The 25,785-nt window shown below is 38.5% G+C and overlaps 1 protein-coding gene across 1 annotated transcript in view; it reads left to right on the plus strand.

Annotated features, from left to right (window-relative positions):
* TMEM117 (transmembrane protein 117) overlaps positions 1-25,785 on the plus strand; it is a gene marked incomplete at both ends in the record, with an annotated part of 204,434 nt that overhangs the window by 83,161 nt on the left and 95,488 nt on the right. Inside the window, one exon of the mRNA XM_080357883.1 lies at positions 1,586-1,685. Coding sequence (XP_080214009.1) covers positions 1,586-1,685 — 100 coding nt within the window. The remainder of the gene's footprint in view (positions 1-1,585; positions 1,686-25,785) is intronic.

A 25,785-nucleotide genomic window follows, 5' to 3' on the forward strand; every position in this document is an offset into this window, starting at 1 on the left:
GACAGAAAAAAGTGGGGATTTTTCCACAATAGAATTAATTTTACTTTTGGTACTCCTAAAATATACATCCCAGTAACATCAGCAGGCAATCATGGCTTTTTTGGAAATGTCAGCTGCTCTCATTTATAAACTAAAGCCTGAAAATTCAAAATGGAGGGGTTTTTGACTTTTAGCAGCCAAAAATGCATAGTTTAAAAAAGTCAATTTCTCTTTGTGTAAACTGCAGAGAGTATAAAAGACACAGGATGCAATACTAATAGTTAATAAAATAGCTAATAAAATACTGGTGTATTTCTTTACTAAGAAGATAATGAATTCTAATAAGATAAAGACAGTGCTAAAACATTTTTCGTGTTCCATAGAAAGTTGTAGCTGTATTTCAATCAGTAAATGCACTTAAAATATGAGTAGGTCATGTTTTTAAGCATTTCTTTATAACAATACGTTATTTTAACTCTAACTGAAGGTCTGTCAATTTACATATTTAATTTAGGCCTTAATTACTTATAGACTACAATGTACGATTTGTACTAGGCATCCTGGATGCTTTCATGTTTAAAATGTTTATGTTTCAAATTACAAAAAGGACTGTTAGGATGATATGGTACTTTCAAGACTTTCCTATGTATTTAAGTATTGTATCTAGCTCATCCAACCTTATTATAAGCCTTCAGGTACTTTTAACATTTGTAAAAACAAGTGGCTACATGGAGAATTTCAATTTCCATTAAAAAAAACACCGAATGTCTGTTTTGATTATCTCTTCTTTGTGCTAATACCTACATTCAGTGATCAGTGACTTCTCAACCTGTTTGGATAGCCTGTCCTGCGTGCACCAGAGGTGGCTGTGGCAGGCCCGCCATATGAGGTGGGGCTATTGGAGTTACCCATGTGGCCTGTTTTTCAGGTGTATTGTGCAAGTGTCCATTTAGTTTCTGTACACATTTCGTGACCTTTCAGCTAATATGTCACTAACAAAAACACGATCTGATTTTCTTCATCTGTTGGTCAGCACATAAATACTGGCTCAGATTTTCTGCTGGAATTTAAAAAAAAAATCCAAGCTATTCTTCATTATCGCAATAAGATCATGAGTATTCTAAATTTGATGTGTTGTGAATTCTCACTGAAATTCTGCAAAACTTGCTTGCACTGTTGTGTGACTGGTAGAGTAAAAAGTTAAGTGGCTCAATTATCCTTTTAAAGAGAAAAGGAATTTCATTTTTTTCATGAAGATTTTGCAAAGTCACTGATTCTGAGAATGCTGCAATTCCATTTGTACAAAGGAAGAGGTAAAAAGTAAAATAGTTTGTATTTCCAGAAGCGTTACAAAATCCTAAAACCTTTGCCTATCATTATTTTAACACCTTCAAAAGACACATGGCCTGTAAAATCAGATTCACGTTTCCATTTCTAATTGAAATTGACTCATCGTGGTTCAGTTCTATGGCAAGACTCAGATCTAGCAGAAAAAGAAATGGGAAGTCTTTCCACAGTAATAATAAATTTTGTCTCTTGAGCAATTTCTTTATAACTGCATTAAGCAAATGTGTATAGCTTACACTGTGTGTTCTTGTTTCCATAGTGCATACATTATAACAGACTTCATGGGCATCAGGAATGAGAATTTTATGAAGGTAGCTGCAGTTGGGACTTGGATGGGAGATTTTGTCACAGCGTGGATGGTAAGAAACATATTATTACGTTTTAAAATAATAGAAAAGGAATATGTCTCTTGGTTTCAAAGGAGAAAGGAGAGGAGAAGAGACAAAACTCAGTTTCTTGAAGTATTCGAGTATTTCAACCCAGACAAGTAGAAAGTTAACAAAAGCAAATTAGCATAATGGCAGGGTATTTAATTAGCTGCTCTTCCAGAAGAGTTTTAGTTAACATATATCAGAGCAATATTCCATTTCTTCTGCTGTGAGTGAGAATTTTGCCATTGACTTCTCTAAGGACAGCATGGTGGCCCTTCTTTGCTGTGAAATAATGTCATGACTTCCTACATGGTCAAACAGTAAGTAACAGCTAGAGATAAACAAGTCTAATGAAAATGATTTAAAAAGAAAAAAGAGAAACTGAAAGAAGTTACAAAGAGTGATGGAGGTGAGAGAAAGCAAGCAAGCCATTTGCACTCCAGAATTTGAAGGTAGTCTGATATGAAAGTATCACTTTAAATTTGTCTCTAATTTAGGATTTAGAAGAATAAGGTTTTCATTTGGATTATAATTGTCATGAAGGTTCTCTCCTGAAATACGGACAACGCAAAGATCAGCTTAATGAAAGAGAAACAGAAAATGGCAACCAACTGGGAACAAAATGAGGCATGTGTACATGTTTTCATTGTTCAGGAAAAGCATTTCTTACACACAAAGTCATAATTTTTTTCTTTTTAGTAAGATTAGGTCTTTATGGATAGTGTAGGTACAAATTTTAACAATTATGACTGTCACATTCATTTAAATTGAGGGAAGAAGTCTATGATTTTTAAGCTTGCAGAATTTGCTTTAATTAATCTATATTTTTTTTTCCTGATTATTCATTGATCACAGTATCACAGTATGTTTGGGATTGGAAGGGACCTCAAAAGATCATCTAGTCCAATCCCCCTGCTGGAGCAGGATCACCTAGGTGAGGTCGCACAGGAACATGTCCAGGCGGGTTTTGAATGTCTCCAGAGAAGGAGACTCCACAACCTCCCTGGGCAGCCTGTTCCAGTGTCTGTCACCCTCACTGAGAAGAAGTTTTTTCTCAAATTTAAGTGGAGCCTCTTGTGTTCCAGCTTGATCCCATTACCCCTTGTCCTATCATTGTTTGCCACCAAGAAGAACCTGGCTCCGTCCTCATGGCACTCACCCTCTATATATTTATAAGCATTAATAAGGTCACCCCTCAGTCTCCTCTTCTCCAAACTAAAGAGACCCAGCTCCCTCAGCCTTTCCTCATAAGGGAGATGCTCCACTCCCTTAATTATCTTTGTTGCCCTGCACTGGACCCTCTCCAACAGTTCCCTGTCCTTCCTGAACTGAGGGGCCCAGAACTGGACACAATATTCCAGATGGGGTCTCACCAGGGCGGAGTAGAGGGGAAGGAGGACCTCTCTCAATCTACTAACCACCCCAGGATGCCATTGGCCTTCCTGGCCACAAGGGCACAGTGCTGGCTCATGGTCATCCTGTTGTCCACCAGGACCCCCAGGTCCCTTTCCCCTACACTGCTCTCTAATATGTAATTTCTCAACCTATACTGGAACCTGGGGTTGTTCCTGCCCAGATGCAGGACTCTACACTTTCCCTTGTTAAATTTCATCAGGTTATTCCCCGCCCAACTCTCCAGTTTGTCCAGGTCTTGCTGGATGGCAGCATAGCCTTCTAGCATGTCAGCCACTCCTCCCAGCTTAGTGTCATCAGCAAACTTGCTGATAGTACACTCTATTCCCTCATCTAAATTGTTAATGAATATATTGAATAATATTGGCCCCAGTACTGACCCCTGAGGCACTCCACTAGATACTGGCCTCCAACTAGACTCCGCACCATTGACTACCACTCTCTGGCTTCTCTCCTTAAGCCAGTTTGCAACCCACCTCACTACTCTATTGTCTAGACCACACCTCCTCAACTTAGCAACTAGGATGCTGTGGGAGACTGTGTCAAAGGCTTTACTGAAGTCAAGGTAGACCACATCCACCGCTTTGCCATCATCCATCCACCTCCATTTGTCTACTCAAAAGAATCAACAATTTTAGAGGAATTCATTAACACAGGGAACATTGCCTGATGGTGAATGTTTATCATACATCACATAAACATGGATGGAAAAGATCTCAGCACTGGATGTAGCTAGTGACTGCAATAGTCTCTGACATAAGCAAAGAAACAGGCCAAGGGGGATAAATTTTGGAACTGTGGTATGTGTTAGGAGAAAACACTATATGAGTAGTTCAAGCAGGCGTGACTGTAAGATGCCAAGTCTATAGTCTATAAAACTGTGGGAATAATTTTAGAAGGGTCATCTGAGTTTCTGTCAATTTATCTTCTATCTTTGACACATTTGGAACATACTGTACAACATACAGAAGGAAAAAAAAAAGTATCAAGGGTTTTTTCAGCTTGTTCAAGACAAATTGTGCTCTATGAAATGGTGGCCATGAAAAGCAGGTATGGAGCAAATAATCTATACATATGTTACAGTAAAGACGTAAAGACATTGCAGAACTGGTGCATTGACTGATGTCGACAATTAATGTGGATTTCTTGTGAATCAGTAATAGCATTCATGGCTAATTCTGAATACCTTAATCTTGACCCTTTTATTTTTTATGGGCTTCCAAAGCTTTATCCCACTATGGATGGAAAAATTATGCACAACCTAAGCTGAGTTGAGTGGGGTCATGTTCATGATACATATATAACTTAGAGCTCCAGTGATAGATTATATGAGAGTTGTACTACATTAGGTAACATTCCATTTTTTCAGTCCTTCTTTTCTCATTTCCTTGAAAAAAGCTGTATCATGCAGCGCTATATAAACCATAGAAATGGCTGGATTCAAGAGGCTTGAGAATCCTGATCCTTTTCTGTGTACTCAATGACCTCAGGTCTTCAGCAGCAGAGACATAATTGGATTGTGCTATGACAGATTCCAGTGGTGAATGGAGTGATCACTGAAGAATGGGAGAGAGACTGGGAGAGACTGCAGAGGCAGTTTGGGAAGGGGAGGCTGTAAACTAGGCTGGTTCTATTGGCTTTCAGGAAGAGCAGAGTGCATGGGATTGGAGGGTCATTGTGTTTCAGGACATGCTTTGATTGCACAAGGAGAATTAAGAGGTGTGGTGGTTGGTGTTCAGATCTTCAGAGCCGAAGAGAATAGTGAGTTTTATTTTTGCAATGCAAATGTCTAGGCAGTTTATAAATCAGTTAATGGAAATTACACTGTTTGAGGGCAAATAAGCTACAATGTCAGATAGAGAGGTAAGAGTAACAGCAGAGAATGAACACGTATATTGGTACAAACCTCCCAGACAAGCTAACTTTAGCAATCTTATTCTATATGAAGAGAAGTTATCATGTTGTTTATAATATTTGAATTTGCTTGACTTTCTGCATGTCAAGTCCAACATGGAATTGGTATCAAAGTGACACGAGTCTTCTGTGGGATTATTATTCTTTATAAAGTTCTCCAAACCTGTTTGGAATCCAGAAAGAAAAAACAAACAGGCAAAGGAACCTTCACACATCTTCCCGTTCACAGCAGTGCTTATATTTTCTAATGTTTAAGTTTCTGTAAAGAAGCCAACCATCTGCAAAGGAGCAGTTGAAAAAGCAGATGTGGCCTTCACCTCACTCAGAACAGCTGAGATTCCATTTTAAAAATAAGCAATCAATAAACAATAATATTGCCCTAGGAGAGTGAGTAGAGGCTTATTAATTCATTAAAGTGATTGAAATGGGAAAATATGTTTGGATTGCTGTTTGTTTTGGATTTAAGAGGCAGAACTGAGCCACCCCCATCAATGCTTCCTAGCTCACCAACTAGTTTGGTGACAGGGTCTGACTCAATTTGTAATAAAATCAACAATATTCTTTATATTGTGTGTGATGAGAATGGGGCCATGCTATGGGTGCACAGGAGCTTCTCCTTTGTACCTCTGGACAGGAACTTCTGCTACTAATAATCATCTTTGCTGAAATCTGTAGTAAGTGTTAGATGTTCTAAATAAGTCAGTGAAAAGGGGAATGGATGCAATGCACTAGCTGTCTCTGCATTTTTTCCTCTTTGAAACCAGGGAAGGATATGCTGCACCTGTATTACATGCTCTCCTGCTCTCATAAAGTGTCCATTTGGTTCTCATGGAGAGTGCTTTTGATGCAGACACCACAGGATTTGGCACAGTAGCATAGCTTTGAAAAAAAAAAAAGTTGGATTACACCCAGACAACCCTATGAACAAGCAATTATGGGTTTCTTCTGAGAGAGTGAGCAGACTGAGGAAGGAGCTGATTCCAGGGTAGAATGTCTGATGATTAGAGTTGAGGGGCCTCCTGACCCTCTCTGTAAAAATGAGAAACCTGCTGCAGCTGTGTTTTTCTGAGGGACCTAGTCCTAACCAATGGTAAGCCATGCTCAGAATATACCTGGAGAGTGGATGGCACTGAACATTGACACAAAGGGCAGAGTACAACCAGAGCCTCCTCTGTTCTTTGCAGCCTCCTGGTGAGGTGGGACAGCCTGTTTCCTCCTTTCCAGGCACTGTTGGCTTTTAGATCATCAAACCTGTTGTTCTCCACTTTGAGTGGTAGCTCTTTGGGCTCTCCAAAGATTACATATTGACCCTGCACTATGAATGGTACTAGGACCACATTGAGGGATTTGCTTACCAGCCGCTATTGCCATTAACATTAAAGACATATCCCTGCCTACAAGTCCTACATATGTGTGAAAGAGTCTAAATAGTAGAAGTAAATTACATCTTCCTTAGACCTTTCTTGCTAGGATTACCAGAAACTGAGGCAGGCAACTTCAGCCAGAGGCTGGCACTAGTCTCTATAAGTGTATCAGGTACTGATCCTCTTAACAGAAGATCCTATTCCCATTTACCTTCCTTCTGAAAGGCAATGTAATTAAGATTCTCTTTTCCCTCATTAATTGCTAGAGGAAACTGAGAATGTTTGAGAGATCACTGAGCATCAGAGACTTTACTGGCTCACATCATGAGAAACAATGATATAGTTTAGTTTATTATTCATCAAACTAGTATTTACAAAATCAGTACCAGCATGTTCTTTTTAACGAGGAAAAGAAGAGACTTCTCTCAGCACTTACTTTAGCACAGTACTTGGCACAATGTCTTGGAGTGTAAACTGGCTGTTCTTTCTGACACCTTTACTTGACTTCTAGTTTGAATCTTCCCTTGCTTGGGACCATGAAGACTCCCAAGACCATTTCTGTCTTTCATCATCATAGGAGAGGAATTAGTAGGAAGTTAGGAAGTAGTACTTTCAGTGTAGTCTGGATGTAAAGGTGACAGGTCACCGCTTGTTACACTGACCCATTATCCAGCACTGACATCGACACATCCTGTCCACTTGGATGCATGGATATGGAGGTAGACACCTTCTACACTTCTCATCAGGACATAGTATTGGGATTTCAATATTATTACTGAGTAGTGAATCCACATCCCTCATTAGTGGGACTGGATAATGACCCTCATATACACAAGTTTTCTTACCTTCTGTGAAGTTTCTCAGGCAAAAGAGTTACATTATTAGGTGATTGTGCATGCATATCATAGCATATAACTTGTGGTGAAATACTGCTCCCCTTGATACATCTTATCTGTTCTTCTGTGAGAAGGATTTTCTGTTCTCTGAGATTTTTAATGCTAGCTTAAAAACTCCAGGAAATGTACTTATGTGGCCAAATGGACCAGGCTTTCAGTTATATAATTCCAGAGGACAAGTCTCACACCATTATGTATTCTGGCTTTGGTAGTTATGAAAGAAATGGAGTTTGTTCTGTTCTTTTAATTCTCATTTCTATGTTAGGCAATTTTTGTTTTCATCCTCTGCTGAAGGAGGCTTCTGTATTTTCCCATTTTATGAGACTAACACGTCTTACGTGGCTGGTCACAGTGTAGCTGCAGAGGAGCCTGTGGCTGGTTCATAAAGAACACTAGAGGGCTGAAGCCTGTCCACATGGTCCTTGATGCTGACAGCTGACAGGTTGAAGCAAATGGTTACTACCATGCAAACATACAGTAAATCTGTAGACTCCTAAACCAGAACTTCTTTGTGTCGTGTGCACCATGTTAGAATTCAGGCTACACCTGAAAGAACATAAGAGTTGTATCTGGTCAGACAAAAATCCATCCAACCTAATATCCTGCCTCGAACTGTGACTAAGAGCAGAAGTCTACTGGGACAGTAAGAACAAATGAGTCGTATATGGTAGTGTCCTCTAATACTCTCTCCAACTGCATGCAGTTTTGTGTACATTGTAACTCTTGTCCTTGCCTAATCTCACCTTCAGCCCAAGCACTTTTTTAGCATCCACAGAATTATTTGGCTTCGAATTCCAGAGGTCACTGTATAAGGAATCACTTCCTTTTTCTTGTTTTAACTTATTTCCTCCCAACCTAATTTGATGTCCTTAGCAGTTTACTGAAGACAAAACAAACACTTCATCCCTGTCTGCTTTCTCCCTATTTTTTATTATTTTGTAGACATATATCATAGTTACTGTAATTTATCCCTTCCTCAGGCTGATGATCTCTAGTAAGTTATTTCTCATACACAAGCTGTTCCATGTATTTTATTATCTTTATTACCATTCTTTGCAATTTCTGCAGTGTTGCTATGCCCTTCTTCATAGGGAGATCACAACTGCCCATAGTATTCAAAGTGTGAATGAACTAAGGATTTTACAGTGATAGAATTATGTTCCCTGATTTACTATTCCTTTCCCAATAGTTCCTAACATTCGTGGTGGGAGAGGTGTTGGAAATATGTGGCACTAAGAAGCATGTTTTCATGGTACTATATTATCGTAACCTCAAGATCTTGCTTCTGAGATATAACGGTCAGCTGAAGGCCAGTCGTTTCATAAATGATCCTAGAATTGTTTAGCCTCCTGAGCATCACTTTGCATTCATCTACAAAGAATTTCATCTGCCATTTTATAGCCCAGGGACTTACTTCCATAAGGACTTTTCTCAATTCTTCACAGTCAGCAAGCCATCATCCTTATTACCGTGCATAACTTAATATCATTATAAAGCCTTCTCACCTCACTGCTCACCCTTTTTACCAGGTTGCTTAGGAATATGATGAATGACTGCATCCCTTGCACAAATCCCTGTGGAACTCTGCTAATGACCTCCCTTGATTGCAAGAGCTGTCTGGCTAACCTATTTACCTTCTGTTCCCTGTCTTTTAACCAGTTATTTATCAACATAAAGACCTTCACTAAAGCTTTGACTGTTGTGTTTCCATAGAAGCCTTTGGTGAGGTATTTTTCAAAAGCCTTTTAGAAAATTCAGGTTAAGCTATTTCAACCACATTTCCTTTATCCATGTGCTTTGTTGACCTCATTCAGTAATCCTGTTCTGAAATATCCCCATTCCTGATAGTCACAGAGCCAGCCACTTAGCACTCCATTCGCGCCCTCAGTGTTTTCTGCTGCCATTAAAGAGATATTCAGATAATGTTGAGTGGCCCAGAAAGTGCTGTCTGCATGAAAGACAAGAAGTCCCAGCTCAGGAGCTATGAGTGTGTGAAACAGTAGCATGTTCTTGCACATAGCAGAAGGGTCAACAGAGCCTGAACATAGCTGTTAATATTATTGTGAGACAGAAACATCTCTGCTCGTGGTAAGACCTGTATTCTGAATATATACATGGATTGTCTGTTTCAGAGAACATCAATCACAGATACATGACCTCTTTTTCCTGAAAACTTATGTAGTCTATGGATCTCAGGCTGAACAGGCAGAGTCTTAACAAGTTTTTTTAATTTTCATAGTTAAGTGGAAATTTTGAATCTTAATTTTGGACATAAGAGTCTGTGTATACTAAAGTCATTATTTGAATCAGGGCCCATCCCGACCATCTTGCTGAGAAACACCTTCTTTTTCCTTCCCTGCTCTACAGGCAGTAGACACAACCTAACTGCCGTAGTTTAGGATAGAAGCATTCAACTGCTGCAGATGTATATGTGCTTAGATCCTCCTTTAGACCTTGTATATGCTGATGTGGTCTTTCTCTATAAATTTGAAGCATAATGGTCTAATATACAGTACAGAGTAGGGCGAAGTGATGTAGCGCATGCATTACACCTTAATAAACCCATCATTTGGTGTTGTCTTCTGATAGATACCTCATACCTGTAGATTATGCTGTGTCTGCTTTCTTCTTTATTAATTTTTGTAGTAAGAATAGATGTTTACTTATTTCTATTAAAACATTTTTGATGGCTTGCAAGTGATTGGCAAGAGTTTTAACAGTATTTGGAGATATTTACTTTTGACTGTTACCATTGCAATCCTGAAAAATGGCATTTATTTGTAGAATAGGAGAACAAGCTATTGAATGATTTTGAAGTGCTTCCCTAGTGTCCATTAAGAGAGAAGATTATTCTTGTCCTCATTCGGTCTGAGACATAACTATCTATGTCGAAATCCTAGGCAAATTAAGGATTCATTGCCACTGTGCAGAAACTAGGTTGTTTTACCTCTTTATTTTTATTTTATTTCATAATGTGTATGTGTTGTTAGGGTATGTTCAAACAAAGTGAGCAACTTTGATGCTGCAAATACTACTGTGTTGCTGAAAATGTCAAGCACACTAAACTGTTGCAGTGCAAATAGATAGAAATGTGACTAAAACATGAAAACTTCTTTAGTACAAGGAAGGACATAGGTGTAAAAATATGCTAAAATAAAGTGAAAGAAAACATAACATCATCATTAAAAATAATAATGTTTCTGGATTTTGTATGTAAAGCAAAAGAATAGACACAAATGTTCACTCTTAAATTTATGTGAGTCTTAAAAAGTAATTCTTCTGTTCAGGAAATTCTATTCAGCAAAGCATAGTATATTGTTTTATTTGTGAGCAGTGAAGAATCCACCATTTTGATGCACATTCCAAGGTAGTTTGGAGAGTCAGGAATCTTGAATGACTGACACCTTTTCTAACTCATGCTTCTGTCAAAGATTGGGCATGACAATTCAGATTATGATCAGTGTCAATCTTCTTGATTGTTTCTATTCCACTAACATATCAAATGACAAAATAAAACTTTAATTGAAATTCAGTGGCATCTGAAATACTGTGTAGCTAACAGCTCTGCTGAACTTCACTAGTGGAAATGAAATTAAACTACGAAGCATGAGGTGGAAGGAGCAAAGCAGATGACACGTTACTAAACTCACTTGCCAGGACTGTGACTAATAACATCAGTGGTGGCAACGTGTTTCCTTCCATTCAGAGAAGACAGCACAACGCCAGTTGCCCTTTTTGTTCTTCTGTGTTTCTGTTGTCTTTTCTTCATTTCTCATCTTAAGGGCCAGACCAGTTGCAGAGCCATTCTGTAGCTGATTCTGTCTTCAGGTGATAACCCACACGTAAATTAATTGACACAATGGCTGTTCCTATACCCAGTCATACAAATCCTGCTAATTTTGTATTTTCAGTTTTGTAGGGCGTGAATGTGCTCACATCCTGCTCTGCTTCATGGCTGGTACTTAGTTACATAAGGTGGAGTGTGCCTGGTGTCATCTGAGTTCATCCAATCATCCCGTCAAGTCAGATTGCACTATTATTTATTCATTGATTGATGGTGTAGCCATCTGTTCATGTGCTCTAGATTATAATTATCTGCCATTTCAAGCTTGATCTTTTTTGTATTACCCTGTTACCTTGTCATTTGAATTCTGACCAGGCATTGCCAGAGGTGTTACTTGATCCCTGTCTGTTTCCCATCCGGTGAGTTCTTCTCATCATCATAGCAGGTATCTCTGTTGATAACCATTTTCTGGGCTTTAAAACTTGCTATATCTAGCAGTAGAAGGCTCAGGATTTTCTTCTGAACAAGGCCACCGCCAGCTCTACATCAGAGCTTAAGAGTAAGAATTGGAAGCCCCAAAATATAAGACGTATCTGCTCTTTTGTGCTGCCACGGTCTTGTAGCAGTAGCATAAGTTCATATATTAATAGAATGCTTTGAATAGTTATTTGTCTGGTTATTAATCTAGTTTTACTCTTTGGAACCTGCAGTTTTTTATATAAAAACAACACTTAGTCCAACAGTATTTTCGTGTTCTAAAGAGGACTTAACAGAAGGCCAGAAATTATAGCAAGCAGAGAAGATTGTAGATATCCTTCAGAAATTGAAAATTTTAATTAGTTTCCTGGTTGCTGGAAAAGAGGAAGAGATAAATTTTTAGTGTTAGTTTTCTAATTAGCCTAAGTTAAAGACAACATACATGTGTTATCTGAATGCACACTGTTCTTCCATAGTTTTGGGTGTAGGGTCGTGGAAAAAAATCTAAGTACACTGTTCAAACAAATCCAGGAATTCAGTATTGGAGAATGTCACTCATTCAGCCTATCTGCTGTCTTGCGTCCTGCAGTGGTCAGTGTGATGCTCACAGTGAAAGGTAGTGCGGTGCCCTCGTAGACTCTCTGGGAGGGTGAAGAAGATGAGCAGTAAAAGAGGGTGGAGAGGTACATTTTCCACGGAGCCTTCAACAACTAGAACCTCAGCTACAGTCACTGGAGGCCACTGCAGAGCTTGTTTGCTCCATCTGCCCAGCTGAGCTTTTCATGTTCAAAGTAGGGAAACAGTTTCCTCCTGGGAAGAGATGGAGGTGAAGACTAAATGGGATAGGAATGAGGTGTAGCTGTTCTTCACTGGAGTGAAGTAAGTGGAGCACAGGCAGATTCTGGAGGAGGCTCAGGAGGTGCAGGAAGTTGAAACAGATATTTGCTGTTTAGATGCTACAGGTTTTGTGTTGAATGCTCTGACATGCACTACATTCCTCCTGAGAATTTGGAACTCTGTTTGATTAAAAAGTGAAGTCAAATCTCTTTTCTTGGTGTCATTTATTGTGTGATTTTCTGATATTATAAAATTAAAACCAGTGATACCTCTTGTGAGGACTTCTGAGATAACTTAGTGTATCATCAGATTCTGTGTTTGTTAATGCATTGTAATTGATGTCACTATTAAAACAAAAAAGCCTTTTTCTGACTTAATTTTCATGTGTTCCCTTACACCCTCCAAAAGCCCTTAAAAACTAAATAATGCAGAAAGTATATCCATCAGGCAGGTGAGAATTCTGCAAAAGTGGTCAAAAAAATCCATGGTGCCTTGCCCTGGGAAGCTGTGTGACCAGAGCATGCCTCACTGATTTCACCATTCAGTGATGGTTCTGTGGTGGCTTTTCCCATGTTACTTGTGTTCCTGTATGTAGAGCATAAGGAACTGGACTGTTCCAGACAGACGAAGAAGAGGAGCTAGCAAGTCAAGAACTGGTGACCTAGACAATGGTGTGTGCTTAGAAGTTAAAAGTGACTGTCTTCTGACAGCCACAACCATGAAACTTAGGCCCAGTACTTGCACTTATTTGTGCATTTTATTCCGACAATGAAGTTTAATTCCAGGACAGTAAAGAGATCTGTTCTGAAATCTCCAGTGTTCTGAGATGCTTTAAAAATGCATGAAGGATCATGTCAAATATTAATGGGAGACATTCTGTTCTCCAAATTTTGTAGGTGAAAGATATGGCTCTATCTTTTTCAAAAGTCAAAGTGTGAGGGAGAACACACATTTTCCTGCAACTCAAATCTTGTCCAATTGATTTGCTTTGTGGCTTCAGTTAGCCATACAGTTAGAAATTAGTGAGACTGGTGGCCCTATATTTTCTTTCCATCTTTATCATACTCTCTGTTCTTTTTTGTGTAGAACTGTGTATGCTTCTTGACGGTATTTATGCAGCAGATCTTGACATATACTGGTTACATGTATTTAGAAACTCAAGTCAGAGTATCATGTAAATTCAAGTAACTATGCAGCAATTCTGCATTCTGACATGATGTACTCCTTAGAAATGGTGTGAATGAGTGGGTATCAGAAGTGTTGCAGAAGTGGGACTCTAGAAACAACATGTTCTTACTTAAGATCTTTGAGTACAGATGGCAAATGTGTAAATTGTTGGAGTCTCTAAGATGGACACTTCCTCCCTGGAACAGTCTGGTTCTGCATGAGATTGCAAGCACAAACCTTTTTCACTGACTGGCAGAAGAAAATAATGTTCTTGCTGGAAGCAAAACTAAAGCCATTATCTCATTAAATCTACAAAGATGTGCAATGAGAAACTCTATAATGGAATGGGAAGAGGTTACTTCATAAGTATTACAAAAGAAATATTGAACTGACCATGCAAATTCAGCTAAAGATCTTTAGTGGATTAAATATATGGTGAAATAAGACCCTCTGCATCCACAGAGAGAAATTAGCAGCAGATGGCAGTGGTACACAGCAAAGCATTTCTTTAATTCTGAATTCCTTCAGGATCTGTAGGATGAACTGTTAGAAACTCTGTAAAGGGAAAAGAGAAAAGAAGGATGTTTTATTATGAAAAAGCATATAACAGCACTCTTGCCTAACAAAATGATGTGTAAAATCCATACTTCTCTACAAGGGAGATCATGGTTGAAACTGGTATACTGAAAGAGAAGAGACTACTACTAGTCTTAAACTGCATTACTTTGAGGGATGGATGTTCATCTGAAAAACTTTATTATGAGGTTGGAAGAAGCTGCAGATGCATCTGGTGTCTGCTTCCCTTCTGTGTAGACTTATGTCTTCTCTTTTTATGCTTTTCATTTCACACTCCCTAGAGTGTAATCATAATAATTGAAATAAATGATAAATTCTTGTTGTCTGGATTTCATCTCTGATGCTGGTTTGTAGACAAAATATATTTAAACTATGGTCAGAAAAAAATGGTTTAGATGCCCAGGTTAGCAGAATACCATTCATTTTGTGTTGGATTATACCTAAAAATAAAAGAAGGTTACCTTCACAGCAGCTGCAGCACCTTGAAAATGGAATCCCATATTACCATAGGTTAACTCACACATTCTGAAGGTCAATACAATGTATCAGAAGACCACTTAAGCAAGTGCTTGTGTAAATACAGTGCAGAATTAATTTTCCTGTGTGGTACTGCATAATGTATTAATTGGTTGTAATATGGTGTGAGAAGTCTTCTCTTTATCCACCCTGCTAAAAAATAGCAGAATATTGCATCAAATTGCGTGAGAATCCTTGACTTGTAAGTGAAATCACTAACTCTGCCCTGTAGGTGCAGAAGATGACAGTAATGCTGAGCCTAAAATGGGGAAATCTTAGGAATTGTCAGTGAGACCTATGATGCTCTAGCCAGAAGGTCAGATTTTTGATATCCATACTTGTGATTGTGCTCAAGAAGCACTGAAAAATCAACATGTTCAAGCACAGTTTCTGCAGAAAACAAACAAACAACAACAAAGCAAAACAAAACAAACAAACACAAATAGGTCAGCTTCCAAAAACTCTTTGTTGCCAAAACCCAAGTCTAAATTTGGTGTAATTCTGCTGACTTCAGCAGACTTAAAACACACAACTGCTTCTTAGAAAACAAGATACTAAAATGAAAAATTTCAGTGGATTTGAATTAAAATTCATTATAAAACTTCATTTAATAAAAGGCACTTGGTAAGATGAGCCTAATCTTTTCATGGTCTCTTTTTATTGTTATTTTACATTACTTGAAATGGGTACTTCAAGTACTTTTTAAAATGGATAGAAAGATTGTCAAGTTTCACTTAAACTTTTTTAAGTACCTTTAAAACCTCCATTAAGAAGCTATTTTTGTAATGTCTTACAGTACTAGGCTTCTCCAAATCACAAAAGAAATCACTGCCTCCTACACTGGCAGTAATAAAAAGGGATTTGTATTTTGCAGACATTAGGGATTGATCTTTATAGCAACTCATGGAGATGGGTATGCTAATATCTCCCTGTTTTACAATAGATAACTGAAGCAAAGGAAAAGGGAAGACATTAAGCTTTTTGAGGTCAGATTATTCAGGTGTTACCCACAGCTTCCAATAGAGTTACACTGACCTTTACATTACTGTAAATGATAACAAAAAGATTTATTTGAGGCAGCATATTCTCAGTCCTTATATCTTGCAGCTGAAAATGCTTTGCTGCTTGTCTGGGTCATGCAGGGAATTGGTGATGGAGCTGACACAAGAACCTGCTGTATTTGTCCCAATACTGTTTTTCTCAAATCTTTAAGTGAAATTGTTTTCTTTATCTCCATTGATGGCAGCATTCCAATGTATCTAAAAGGTATCTGTCTCTGCAAAGACACTGAGTAATTTCTTTTACGGAAAATTGGAAATGGCGTGTAAGCACACTGGGGATATATAAAGGTAAGGAGCTGCTCTGGGTTTTTATTCTAGCTGGTAATTAAAGAATATTATAAGATTTCCCCTCACCTGTATGTAGGGGAAGGGATGCTTCCAAGCAGTGGATGCCCTGGACTGTGTTTCCCTTTCTCCTGGCTTCAGCTCGATATTAACCACAGAATACACATTTTTTTCCTATGAAGGTTTGTTCTGTGCCCATTTCTGAAGATCTCCGGCCTGTCTTTTCTTCTACTTTGCATTCCTTTTATGCTTGTGCAACGGTACCAAAGTGATGGAGTTTATACTAATGTCTGTGGAGAATCATGGCACATATTCCAGTTCTTTTAACTTGAAATTAGCTGGATTTTGCTTAAATTTTTGGCCCATCATATGATGACACAAAAATTAGTTTTACCACCTGACACCCCAGTTTTATAATAAAGAAACAACCTAAGTAGTGTTATTAGACAAACAACTTCCTTCTAATGAACAGAGCACTATCAGAAGGATTATCAGAATGAGGATAAATCACGTGATTACATCAGTGTACCAGCACTGATGCAAAGTACAGCTCAAGTTACGTCACTTAGTTGTTATATTAGGCAGGCACATACTTTTCAGACTGCAGACATATTTTGCACATACTTATTCTTATCTCTCATAGGCCTCCAGAATATCCACAGCAGATAAGGAACAGGCTTTATACATGTATGGGTTTACATCTAACAGTTAAGTCCCAAGTTATCCATTTGCCACATGGTATTCACTGTAGAGGAAGTGGGAATATTTGTGTTTTGCTTGGGTTAATACATGACCCAGAGAATGAAGGTAGGATTTGTTCAACCAAATGGTGGTTTGGTCACAGAATTCGTATGATTTATATTTAGACAGCTAAAGATTTTGACCTTGTAATCTGAGCTGATTTTCTGGGCTATCTTAATCAATGGGGAGAAAAAGGCCTGTTAAGTCACTGGGGTATATTTGATATCCGAAATAACACAAATTAATCACCTAGTAAGACTACTTATTTCTCTCCACTGATAATGAAGTAATTGTAGGGTGATTCAGATTTAGATGTTTGCATTTGAGGTATTCAAGCTATGTATCTGGATACAGGGGATACAAAAATGCCAGAAGCTGTCCCACAAACCAGCAAAGCTAAAACATGGCAGTATTTACTGTCAAACATCTCTTGGGAGCTAAAGAAGGTAAAGGAATACTTCAAGAGTGGCAAGGCTTTCCTGGTAAGACTTTAAAAGAACATTATTTAAAGTCTGAGGCTCATGCAGCAGTGAATAAATTATACTATAATGCAAATAAAGCATAAAGAATTTACACGCAACTGCAGTGTGAAATCAAGGATTGTATGGATAGTAATGGGAACAAACATGACTCTGTATCCTCCAGAACTTTAAATTTTACATTTAAGTTAGAAAAACTGCTAAGAAGAAATGTTATTTAATTTATCTAGAGTTCAAGACCCATTTCAAAGGACGCTTCTGGACATTTATAGATAAAAACATGTGTGTCCGTGTGTGTGCACAGATTCGGTACCATGCTTGAGAGACAGACTTTTTTGTGTTATTTCATTACTAATACAAAACAGCCTTAATCTTTGTGACACAGCTGAATATTGTTAATATCAAGGTGTTGTAATCTCTATAAGACAAAGAAATGCACCTTATTTACAACTAAGCTGACCTGTGACTATGGCAAATTTCAGATCGTCGATTTCCCCTGAATTTCCTATCCTGCAGTGATTTCCAGGCATCATCTTCTTATTGGCATGTCTGAAGCCAAACTGGGACTATAACTGGGACTACAATGTTTATTCCTGCTTTGCTAGCCTATTGTTTATATTGATTTAACATATTTCCAAGGTCATCTTATCCTATTTAGTAGACTAAGGGCTATTAAATGAATTGAGGTAACACGAAAGGCCTGAGTCAGCCACTTGATGCTCCAAGATTGATATTTGGGAATGACTTCAGAACACTGGTTGATTTTTCCTGTGTGAGGGCATACATCTGGCTTCTTCTCAGGTCAGCTGCACAGCTCCTTACACCTTTGGAAAGGCACAGAGATTTGGGAGCTGAAGATCTGGTACCATGAGAGCTACATGTCACTCTGACATGGAAGGCTATGTGATGCAGCTTTACTGGGTTGTTGAACACTTGTTTGGTACTCAGTGGAATAGAGCCTTGTATTCCTGGAATGAAAACCCAAATTATTTAAAAGTATTACAAAATCCCAGTGATTTGACAAGAAGTGCTAACAAGGAGGGTACTGAAAAATTAGCTGTAATGTGGGTTTTCTTTTAAAAGCTGTGAAATCTTGCCATTGAATGATGCTGTCATAATGTTACCTCAGAAATTAGCTTTTTCCTCTTAGATGGCTTGTTTTGAACTCATCCCCTGTCATTAATTTCAAACTGTAGTTGCAAAAATATTGTCTCTTTCTACTCTTATGTCTGTGTGTCAGTATTCTGGGATATTCCTAGTAGTTCTGAAACATCTTTTATTTCAACTTCTGCCTGTCTCCCTTCCTGACATTCCCCTTTCTGCACACCACACAGCGATATTTTAAACTCTAAAGAGTTCTTTCTGTGTCATTTCCTCATTCCAAGTCTCTTGATCAGTATTTTTAGACAGAACGGCTTCTCAATACACATTGAACTCCAGTTCTTTCACATGGAATTAAAAATCCGCCCACTTAATTTATGATGACCTTGTCTATTGTACTTCTGTCTTCTGTGTTTTGTTTCCTCTGACACCTCTATGCTGTAAAAAAAGGCACTGACTGTATCTTTCACTGGCTGTTTCTTTTTGTTTGTTTCTTTTTGTTCTTGTTTTGCAAGAGGTACAATGCTACGGGTATGCTGTAATAATAATTATAAACATCAGTGCTGGTTGATTTTTTTAACATTAGCACAGTTGCTCCACTCTCCTCTTGTGTCGTGGGCAATGAAGTGAGTCCTGCACCCCTGTGCATGTTGTTGTCTCTGTTGCAATGATGCAGTTTGTTTTGATGCTCAAAAGGGACACTGTGCAATGTTACAGCTCTCACTGGCACCGCGGACCATGCTTGCTGAGCAGTACTGATGCACATTCTCTGATATCTGTTTGCTCCTCTTCAGCCCAGGAGAGACCTCTCTGTCAAACATGTCAATAAAATGTAAACGGTTGAATACCTTTTATTGAGGTTTTAATCAAAGTGGCCAACAAGACTATATAGGAGCAACTGAAATTGGAGATTGACAGGAATACAGCAGGGGCATGACCGCAGCAATGCACTAGCCAGTTCTAATGGCTATAATTTCACAATACTGTTAAAGGAAATACAGAGGACACTGTGGGCTGAATTATCCCTAGCTGTAACTGTTGTCTTTTGCAGAGATGCACAAGGCAGCTCTTGGTGAATGTGGCCCTTTCTCTGCAATTAAACTACAACTTTATACCTGGTGTTAGTGATGATGCACAGATGCTGACTGAAATACATTGACTGTAATACTCCAGTGTAGTGCAGACTTGTCAGAGAAAACTCAGATTGGCATTAGATATTATGATTCATGAAATAAAATTAATTTCTAAAAGTATATTCATTTCAGAATTAAGTGTACAATTGCTGCAAATGATTAGTTTACTTTTGGAAGAGAAGCAGATTGAATCACTTGTATTGAAATAAAAATAAATTCTAAAGCATAGTAGTAGCACAGGAAAAATGTACTCACTTCAGTGCATTAGGTTGTGTACAATTCACAAATGACATCACCAGGCAGAGAAACAACATGGGTCCTTTACAGAAGCACTCAACGTGCCATCCATATGGCTACAGCTTGTGAACATCTGTGCAAGGTGTCCTAACATCAGCAATAGTATTGATAAAGTCTGAAAACTCCCTTTATTTTAGCCATAGGTTAAAAGTACTGATAAAGTTAGAGACAAGATATTTTTGAAATAAAAGAGAAGGCTGAATCCACACACACGTTTATACTAATATAACTGCATCCTTATAAAAAATGACTTGGCTACATAAGAATGATCATCCCTTAACTTAATCAGTTGTATTGGTATAAAAAGCAGTGTATGGGTCAAACCACACACCAGGGAATGAGAAGGAGCCCCTTAAACATTTTGGGAGAGCTACCACTCCTTCTAGGCTGTACCTTTACTAGATGCTGCTTCAGTTTCAGTTAACTTAGAAATGTTGAATCCAACCCCCAGCATCATTTCACTGAGGTCACTTGAGAGAAGAATTGAATTATTCATTGTGTTTTAAAAAGTTTTTGAACTTCAAATGTTGAAGAGTTCACAGTCTATTCTATATAAAATACTGAATGACTTCAGAGAGCGGTGTTGATTTTACTCTTGGGGTTCTGCTGCTGTCCATAAAGCATTCAGGCAATGTTCTTGTAGTTTATGATGTCAGAAGTGTAATCCCTGGGGTGAATTATATATATTTGTATTCATGCCAGGTCATCTTATTACCCTAAGGTTTATAGTCCGGCTGCTTCCACCAGCTGACAGGTTCTTAAAGTCTGGGCAGCACTTTTCTTCAGTAGCACACAAATCTCAGGTAAGAGGAAAGTCCCAGGCCTGAAGTGTGACGTCACGATAGAACAAGAAGAGTGTTAAAAGTTCAGGCCTATTCCATCTGATCCTAATAAATACTTATGTGAGTCTACACCCTTTTACTTTCAGATGCTAACAGTGCTTTTGAAAGAGGATATAATTTCTTTGAGATTGAATCTTCCTATCCTTTTTCAAAAACACTCAAGGGGCATTTTTTCTGTCCATCTCAAGCACTATACTGTTTAAAATACAGCACTTTTAAGCAGACGGCTTTATATTTGCTGTTGAGCATATCACCAATGTAAAATACAAAGTATTTTATGGGAGAAGGAGAGAGAAGTGTCTTTGCTGGTAGTCAGTACCATTATCTTCCTAGGGAAAGAATTTAAATTGTAATTATCAATCATTCTAATTCAGCAAACAGGGAATTGGGGAGAATGGCTTGAAACTAAGTTTTCAATTATTTTCATTGATCTCAGTATATAATACATTTGCGATAGAGTAAATGGGCAGTCTTCTAGACTTATTTTCTGGTCTAGAAGGAACACAATAAGAGCAATTATGAAAGTATGTTATTCATATTACTGTTTACATCTGGCAATGATTATACACTGATGGCTGATACCCAGTCCAACCATTTGTTTTGCAGGGTTTGGTTAGGCAGGGAGTAAACTTACTGGGGAAGGTAAGCTAAAGGTCTGACAACTGCAGCGGGTGAGATTTAGTCATTTCCCTCTCTTCTGAGTGGTAGTGCTCTCATGGAGATTTAGCTTCTGTAAAGTCAGGTCTTCTGCATTGCTGAGCCTCTTCCCTTGGCTGACAGTTTTATTGTTTCAAGGGAACAGAGCTGTCAGAGAAGGTCATTGCTGCAGAGGGGATGGCAGTCTCTCAATACCTAAGGCCAGTCCCACAGAGAGTTCTGGGGACCCTGACAATGACTTTCACCTGGACTCTGAAATCATGGGGGAGTTTGCGCAGAGAGCAGCATGCCAGGATGATGTGTTCATAGTGGCTTGTGTTGCTAAGCAGACTGACAGCTGCTTTTTGTAGCAGTGGGAGTTTGTTCACTATATGGTTTTCATTCTTGGACACAATGGGATGCAGTAATTAAGCCTGGAGGTCATACACATATGGATCCTTGCTGCCAAGGCTGTGTCTGATAGATGCTGGAGAGAAGTATGCTTTTCAGTACTTCGTTCAAAAAATGTTGGTGTTTAATAAGGTGGCAGATATATATTTTTTTTTTTTTTTTTTTTTTAAATTTCTGTGTTGTCATAATTGTGAGTGAAAAGGAAGAAGTAGTGGTTTGACAGGATGTAGGAGTAGTTCTTGCACCCTGTGCATCCCGTACATGCTCGGGATACATGGTCTCCATGGGTACAGACTGAGGTTTATGTGTTCTCCTGTTTGCTCACAGGATGCCAGTTGTTGACTAGATGCTTAAGAACACCCTGTTAAAAACTGTGTTTCAAATTTAGCTCTATATTAATGTCTGTGTAACTAAGGAACAAAAGCCCATCTGTAGTCTCATTGCTTTCCTTCCTTCTCCAGTGCTTTCTTTAGCTTTTAATTTGCTTGAAAATAACAACAAAAAAGTGTTTGCATTGAACTAATTGGCACTTTAAGAAAAAAATATGCACATCCATTTCCTCAATGTAAAAAGAGGAGACTTGGTGTGCACAAGCGTGTCTGACAGCTAGACTAAATACCCTGTACAAACAGTTTTCATGTCATACTCTTGAAATATTTTTACATAGAGTAACTAACAAGACATTGAAGGATTACTCAAAATCGTGTTTCTGTTGAGCATGTATTGCCACAAAGAGGCAGCGAAAAAAAAAAAGGAAGAAAACTCACTGCTATCACCACTAATATTACTGTAGTATTTTGTGGGTGTTGCAGCACTGGCTTATGTTGGTGGCAATAAGCATATCATTTATTTTTAAGTATTTGTGCACTTTGCTGATTTTTATAGGCAGCCTAGCAACCCTTCATTCATCATGCATGTTAAAAATGAGAAGGGAGAACTTTTTGTGAAGAATGCTGATCAGAAAGGGCTTGGAAATTGGAAGCAAGGAATCTGTCTCCTGCTGCTATGTTCAGCAAGCCACCGTGCTAACTGAAGCACTTAACTACAGCACCTATATGCAAAGCATCAACACCTTTGTGCCTCTCTAGGCAGCGGAGAGACACTGCTACCAGGTCCTGTTCAGAGAGCAGGTCAGTCTTTCCAAGAGCTGAGTGGCTTCTGAAGGTGTCCACCTTTTCATCTTGGTTGTAGAGGAAACAAGCACAGAAGCTAAACTTCTGAACTTACTAAAAGACCGGGCTGAACCCAGAAAAAGAAACAGATGGTTTGTACTTCTTTCTTTTTTCTGATGTTAATCTCAGTCCTTGCATTCTGTTAGGGCTTCTGAGCTTAATCTGTCAGAACCTAAGTAATTTAAATGCACATACTGAAGAGAAATGTTATTCTTTCTTGCATCATATATTCCGTGTGCTTATACTGGTTGTTATTAAATTCTTGGAACGCTTAAGTCCCCTTTGTGCTGTACAGATGTTGTAGCTTATTAGGACATCTCCATGAGTCGGTAGAATTAAGGAATGCTCTGTTTTCACATGCTGATTTTCTACACTAGCCACTCTCAACTTAAAATATAAAATATTTTATCGTTGATCCAAATAGTTTCTTCATCTCTTCTAATGAGCAGAAACAATTATTGAATCATAGAAGTGAATAATTCAGTGTGGGAGGGACCTTTAAAGATCATCTAGTCCAACCCCCCTGCAATGAGCAGGGGCATCTTCAGCTCAGTCAGGTTGCTCAGAGCCCCATCCAGCCTGGCCTTGAATGTCTCCAGGGATGGGACAACTACCACCTCTGGGATATCTGTTCTGGTGTTTCACCATCCTCATTGTAAAAAATTTCTCCCTTGTGTCTAGCCTGAATCTCACCTCCTTTTAGTTTAAAACCATTACCCCTTGTCCTATCATAACCAGCTCTGCTAAAACATCTGTCCCCATCTTTCTTGCAGGCTTCTTTTAGGTACTGAAATGCCTCAATAAGGTCTCTGAGGACCCTTTTCCACACTGAAAAACCCCAAGTCTCTCAGCCTGTCCTCACAGCAGAGGTGTTCCAACCATCTGATCATTTTTATGGCCTCCTCTGGACCTTCTCCAGTAGGTCCATGTCTTTCTTGTACTGAGGACTCCAGAGCTGGATGCAGGACTCCAGGTGGGGTCTCACCAGAGCAGATCAGAGGGGCAGAATCACCTCCCTCAACCTGCTGGTCACACTTCTTTTGATGCATCCCAAGATATGGTTGACCTTCTGGGCTGCAAGCACACATTACTGACTTTTGTCCAATTTTTCATTCCCCAATGCTCCAAAGTCCTTTTCTGCATGGCTGCTCTCAATCCCTTCATCCCCCAGTCTGTATCAATATTGGGGGTTGCCAATACAGGACGTTGCACTTGACCTTGTTGAACCTCATGAGGTTTGCATGGGCCCACTTCTTGAGTTTGTCCGGGTCCCTCTGGATGGCAAAATTGTCATCCTTCCCAGAATAGTGGTTTTTTTCATTACACTAGGGCAATTCTGGTTTATTAATTTACCTTGAAATGACTAAGAAAAATCCTGACTCACTTAGAGTGGATACATGTCTGTTTTACTAGTAGGTGCCTACATTCCTACCTTCTTCCATTCCTTCTTCCAGAGCTGACACAAGGAATCTCATTGGCTACTTGTCCCTTCACTGATAGCAAAGTAACTCTAAGTAAGGCAGTGTCCCATAATAATCCCATAGTCTACTGAGGACTGGAATGGGCAACTTACTACCAGAAGTGATGCAAAGTAAAGAGGATTGCTCTGGTTCCAAAGGGGCCATCAGACTGGAAAGCTGTATCCATGACCAATTCTTTCTGTAAGATGAAGGAAGGAAAGCCTGTTGTCCTGACTGTGCGAGGCGGTTGTCCAGAGCAAGTCTTCTGACAGTGAAGACAACTTCTGTTAGTTCTCTGGTGGCACAGAACAATATTGGGCACTTTTATTTCCTAGTTCTCCAAGTTCAGTGTTAGGTTGTTATTTCAACATAATTGGAAACTTGGGAAGGAGTCCATGATTTGGCTTGTTTTGGTACGATGAATGTGCTTGTTGTACATACATTTTTACTGAATTTACAGATCTGTATTTGCAGTTACCCTTCTTAGAAAAAGTATTCCTAGATGAAGGCTAGCAGAGGTTGTCTAGGTTGGTCTTAAAATAGGCAAAAGCAGAGTATTTTGATAGTATTAAAAATGTCTGGAAAAATCATTAGTCTGACAGGGAAAGTTCTAGGGCTCCTCCCAAGCTTAATTTAGTTGAAGAATGTGAGAGTTTTGGAAAACAAGGTATTATAAAAGCTAAAATCATAAGTTAATATTTAATCTGACAGAAATTATTAGTATTAATTTAGAAACTTTTGAGATGTACTCTTTATTAATACAGACAAAACAGATAGCTGATAGAGTCTTTTTACATCATTCAGTATAGGCACATTAAATGTAAAATGAAGTCTGAGATATGAACCAAAACATTATTTTTAATATTACTAATAATTACTTCCTGTGTTACTAACTAAATGGTGGTAAGTAATGCAGGTAGCATTTTTGCCTTTAATCTAGTAGTACGCCGGAAATATGTTTTGAAAAACAGAAACATAGAAGTAAGAAAACCCAGCCAGAACACAGCTGTGTGTATTGAAGGAGAGTTATCAAAGTCACCTCATTGCATCTTGATATTGTGTTATATTTCTGCTGCATTCTCTTGGCTTGGCTAGAAAAGTAAAGCTTGGAGACAATTAACTACAACTACTGAGGAGTTCAGTAATAAGCCCAAAAGAATAATAAAACTGTGTTTAAGTCAATAGCTTAAAGGAAACAGCTGTGCAGGAACAATGACTGGTGAAAGAGTGTATCTTGACAGAAGCTCAGATCTCATATATTTCAGCCTTGTTCATTTGTCAACATAAAGGAAAGATAAGGTCTTGTGGGATTAAGTAAACTCCATAGCTAAAAATATAGTTTGACACTTCTTGTAGACACACGACAAGTCTACCCAAAGAATATATTGATATTCTTTTCAGCTATAAAAGAATGTTTTTAAGAGAGTGTGAATACCTTTTTTGAATTTGGATTCAAGCAGTGTAGCATTAGTACCTTCAAATAATTTTAACCAGATGTTGTTACATTTTTCTTCTTCTCAAGTTTT

Source organism: Nesoenas mayeri (assembly GCF_963082525.1).
Source record: "Nesoenas mayeri genome assembly, chromosome: 1".
Classification (NCBI taxonomy): Eukaryota; Metazoa; Chordata; class Aves; order Columbiformes; family Columbidae; genus Nesoenas; species Nesoenas mayeri.